At 43.9% G+C, this 5,105-nt stretch overlaps 1 protein-coding gene across 1 annotated transcript; it reads left to right on the top strand.

Annotated features, from left to right (window-relative positions):
* The first annotated feature begins 2,586 nt into the window (after positions 1-2,586).
* LOC145413166 (G-protein coupled receptor moody-like) lies at positions 2,587-3,627 on the top strand. Its single transcript, XM_080282892.1, has one exon. It carries the CDS (start codon positions 2,587-2,589, stop codon positions 3,625-3,627), a length of 1,041 nt encoding a protein of 346 aa, XP_080139018.1.
* The last annotated feature ends 1,478 nt before the right edge of the window (positions 3,628-5,105 follow it).

Below are 5,105 nucleotides of genomic sequence, written 5' to 3'. Positions count from 1 at the left end.
AGGAAGCAGTTTATAATGACTAATCTCAGCAGGAAGCAGTTTATAATGACTAATCTCAGCAGGAAGCAGTTTATAATGACTAATCTCAGCAGGAAGCAGTTTATAATGACTAATCTCAGCAGGAAGCAGTTTATAATGACTAATCTCAGCAGGAAGCAGTTTATAATGACTAATCTCAGCAGGAAGCAGTTTATAATGACTAATCTCAGCAGGAAGCAGTTTATAATGACTAATCTCAGCAGGAAGCAGTTTATAATGACTAATCTCAGCAGGAAGCAGTTTATAATGACTAATCTCAGCAGGAAGCAGTTTATAATGACTAATCTCAGCAGGAAGCAGTTTATAATGACTAATCTCAGCAGGAAGCAGTTTATAATGACTAATCTCAGCAGGAAGCAGTTTAAAATGACTAATCTCAGCAGGAAGCAGTTTATAATGACTAATCTCAGCAGGAAGCAGTTTATAATGACTAATCTCAGCAGGAAGCAGTTTATAATGACTAATCTCAGCAGGAAGCAGTTTATAATGACTAATCTCAGCAGGAAGCAGTTTATAATGACTAATCTCAGCAGGAAGCAGTTTATAATGACTAATCTCAGCAGGAAGCAGTTTATAATGACTAATCTCAGCAGGAAGCAGTTTATAATGACTAATCTCAGCAGGAAGCAGTTTATAATGACTAATCTCAGCAGGAAGCAGTTTATAATGACTAATCTCAGCAGGAAGCAGTTTATAATGACTAATCTCAGCAGGAAGCAGTTTATAATGACTAATCTCAGCAGGAAGCAGTTTATAATGACTAATCTCAGCAGGAAGCAGTTTATAATGACTAATCTCAGCAGGAAGCAGTTTATAATGACTAATCTCAGCAGGAAGCAGTTTATAATGACTAATCTCAGCAGGAAGCAGTTTATAATGACTAATCTCAGCAGGAAGCAGTTTATAATGACTAATCTCAGCAGGAAGCAGTTTATAATGACTAATCTCAGCAGGAAGCAGTTTATAATGACTAATCTCAGCAGGAAGCAGTTTATAATGACTAATCTCAGCAGGAAGCAGTTTATAATGACTAATCTCAGCAGGAAGCAGTTTATAATGACTAATCTCAGCAGGAAGCAGTTTATAATGACTAATCTCAGCAGGAAGCAGTTTATAATGACTAATCTCAGCAGGAAGCAGTTTATAATGACTAATCTCAGCAGGAAGCAGTTTATAATGACTAATCTCAGCAGGAAGCAGTTTAAAATGACTAATCTCAGCAGGAAGCAGTTTATAATGACTAATCTCAGTTGGAAACAGTTTACAATGACTAATCTCAGCAGGAAGCAGTTTATAATGACTAATCTCAGCAGGAAGCAGTTTATAATGACTAATCTCAGCAGGAAGCAGTTTATAATGACTAATCTCAGCAGGAAACAGTTTATAATGACTAATCTCAGCAGGAAGAGAGAGAGAGAGAGAGAGAGAGAGAGAGAGAGAGAGGGGGAGGGTTGTTTTCCACTGAGTAAAACACAACACTGACCTGGATATGTGTTTTCAGAGAGAGAGAGAGAGAGAGAGAGAGAGAGAGTGTGTGTGTGTGTGTGTGTTGGTCTGACAGGTGACATAATATGGTGACGTATATTATGATAATTATTTCTGTCTTACGATGTTTTTCTCTTGCCTTTGTTTAGCTTTTGGGTCGTATTCTAGCTGGCATATAGGAGGCTTCGTAACACCTCTTCCTTAGCGATTTATTTTGCATATTACACCTTACCCTTCTATCTATATATCTATTGCCGGACGCCTTAATCCCTTAAGGGGTGGCCACAAACAAATCGCCTCCATGTCACCCTGTCCCCCGCCGTTTCATTGCCCTGGTCCCAGCTCACAGCCTCCTCTCTTATATACCTCTCTACTCCATCCCTCCATCTCATCCTTGGCCTTGGCGATTTATTTTGCATATTACACCTTACCCTTCTCTAGTATGGTAATTTTCTCGTTTCAGTATCAACCTGGTTTGTATCAGTAACATACAAGAGAATTATGACGTGTACTGTACGTCACTAGATTACTAAAGTAGATGTGCTGAGGAAAAGAAAAATACAGTATCCCCAGTCACTTAGAAAACGGGTCTTCCACCTTAGTCTTTAGGGGTGACTCTCCTATTTCACTTTTGCTAAGGCCAGATACTTGTAGTCGCTAGTGGGAAGCTTGTCTAGCCCAGAGTGTTAAGAACCAGTTCATTACCCTCAGGGCTCTGGCCTCCCTTTACCCTAACACTTCAGACCCTGTTCATGAGTAATGTCACTGATGCTATGGCACGGCTTTTATATCTGTATCTGGTGCTGGTAAGGGAAGCCTTCATGCGATGGCACCGATATTACAAGACAGCCCTGCTCCCTAGTTACATAAATGTCCCTATTCCGAAAAGACTACAAGAGAAGGGCACATTTCTCCTGCAATCCACTCCATTCGTGTTCAGATGAACCTGTAGTCACAACTACTGTTAGCAGCACTACAACTGTCAATCATTACCTCCACTGTCATCACCACTCACCACCCCTATTTTTCCTCAGGCTGTACACGCAGACGCTGCTGGCGGTGATGGTTGTGTCCACGTGGGTAGGTGCCTTTGGAGCCCTGGTGCCCACAGCCCTGAAAGTGTGGGGGACCTTTGGCTTGGACCCCACCATCGGCTCGTGCACCATTCTGCCAGACAGCGATGGATACTCGCCTAAGTCATTCCTCTTCGTGTTTGCATTCATGCTTCCGTGTGTGGCCATCTGTGTCTGTTATGCAAGGATTTTCTGCATCGTGCACCGTGCAGACAAACGAAGCCACAACAGTGATCAAAGCATCATCAGAGTGAATAGCAAACAAGACAAACAGAAAGGCAGCACTAAGCAGGAAGAAGGTGGAAAGTTGGGTGTGGGAGAAGAGAGGGACAGGGCAGACCCACATGAGGGTGGTGAGGCACGGGTGCATACACTGAGTGAGACTGTGCAGGTGGAGACACAGGTAAAGCTCACCTCCAACACCAGCTCCGTCAGTGTGGAAGTCCTGGAGGGTGGTGCCTCTCCCACCCACTCGGCCAGTGGTCACAGTGATGGCAGAGGCCAGTCACCTTCCCCAGGGGTGAGCGTCACGGTGCTTAGGCCTGAGGTCAATGGGCTGCCCGGCCATCCCTCAGGGGAGGAAGGGGTGGTGTTCTCCCCCATCAGAATTAGTCCAACAAATACCCCAGACTCACCCGCCTCTGATGCAACAGATGAGCGGCAGTCAAATGAATCAGCAAAGGGGGCATTTTCACAGTTGCGTGGGATATTCCGCAGGACTCGGAGGGGATCACTCCTGACACGGCAGACTGCACTAAGTCCAAAGGACCAGCGGCTCCTGAAGATGATTCTGGTGATCTTCTTGTCCTTTGTGGTGTGTTACCTGCCCATCACGCTGGTGAAGACATTCAGCAAGGATGACGACCCTGTGTTGAACATCTTGGGTTTGCTGCTGGTCTACCTAACCACCTGCATCAACCCCATCATCTATGTGGTCATGTCCTCGGAGTACCGCCAGGCCTACCTCAGCCTCTTTGCCTGCAGTGTTGGCGCTGATGCTGTCAATCGCTCCTTGACTAAGATTTCCTGAAGGTGTGTCAAGGCCATGACTTGGCCCAGCCCAGTGCTCACCAGCCCCAACACCACACCTGCACCAGCCCTGCATCTCACACCTGCCTTCACTGTCTGCTCCTTACACCTTCCAGAGCCACACCCAGTACAGCCACAGTTACTTTCTTCGTAGGGCACGTTCTTCCCTCCTGTACGTGTGGCCAGTGGATGAGGCAGGCGTGGTTGGCACTGGGTCGCACTAGTCTTGCCGGGTCTCACCTGGGGCCACTGGGCAGTATTCTATGTGGCTTTGGAAATTTCATAACACTTCTACCTTGGCAATTTACTCTTAGCAGTACAAGTTAATGTCCTCCCATGTGTCACTAATACAAACTTAGTCAATATTAAAATGAAGTACTTTTCATACAAGAGAATGCTAAGATGTATTGTGAAAATAATGAACAAAGAAAGGGTGTCCATAAAACTGCAGATGCCACTTTAAATACGAGCCTGATTTAATGGATTAGGATGGTCTTTAGCACCTCTTCCTTACCAGGTTATTTCTGTGTAGGGTGCAAATTTTTATTCTGTGATATAAGAACTTTTTCGCCTTCAGAATCTCAAAATAATCCATAGGAGAATACCAGGGTGTAATACGTAAGACAAATGTTAAGGAGGTGGCCAAAAGCTTCGTAAGTCGAGGAAAATAATTACGCCTCCTGGAAAACCCACACTTACATGAGAAACATTGAAATGCTGACAAGTTGACCTGTCTGTTTGCCTCAGGAGTGGGAATCCTTAACCTTTTTTTTTTTTTTTTTTTTTTTTTTTAACATTACTTGTAAAATTATTATAGATTTAAGGCTGAATCCGACCTACCAGCTTTGTCGCACGATTTGTTGTGGCTTACCTAAGGGCTTAAATTTGTTCCTGGGGTAGAAAATTCCCCCTGTGATATCTGTAACATTGGCGTGATTATGACTCGTGTTCTGTCTCTTGGTAGGAAGGAGGCGGGTGCAGCCACGAAGACCAATAATTTATGACACAGAATAATGGGGAAAAATATTATGTAATTATATGCAGTGGCGAAGCAGATGGAAACAGTGATCTAGAAACATAGAGACGAGGAATGATTTTAACTATGTAGTGAAACGTGGCAACAGCGATTTAACTGTATGGAAAACAAGATGGAAACAGTTTAAAAGGACAAACAGTGATTTTACACTACAGCAACGCAGATGGCCAGTGAGTAAGCCAATGCAGCAACAGACGGAAACATGTAACTACAGTGACACATATGAGGGTGATTTACAAAACTAACTAAACTAAGGGTGTGATACAGACACGATGCACAGGACAGAGAATGAATTTAGGCCCTTCTCGCTCACCCTGGAAACACGAGGGAAGAGTATTTGTGACACAGATTCTTGGAGCCAACATTTATCCACAGCGTTCATGGGTGTTGCTACATTGATGTGTCTTCTCAGATTTTTAACAGGTTTTTTCTCCTCTTGTGGT

This window comes from Coenobita brevimanus, chromosome 95, assembly GCF_032717465.1.
Source record: "Coenobita brevimanus isolate Jiangsu-jjx chromosome 95, ASM3271746v2, whole genome shotgun sequence".
In the NCBI taxonomy this organism is placed as follows: domain Eukaryota; kingdom Metazoa; phylum Arthropoda; class Malacostraca; order Decapoda; family Coenobitidae; genus Coenobita; species Coenobita brevimanus.
Note: the sequence above shows the minus strand (reverse complement) of the source record. Positions and strands in the feature narration are given on the sequence as shown.

Coding starts and splice junctions, on each gene's coding strand:
- LOC145413166 (XM_080282892.1), top strand. CDS start 2,587: ATGGTTGTGTCCACGTGGGTAGGTGCCTTTGGAGCCCTGGTGCCCACA.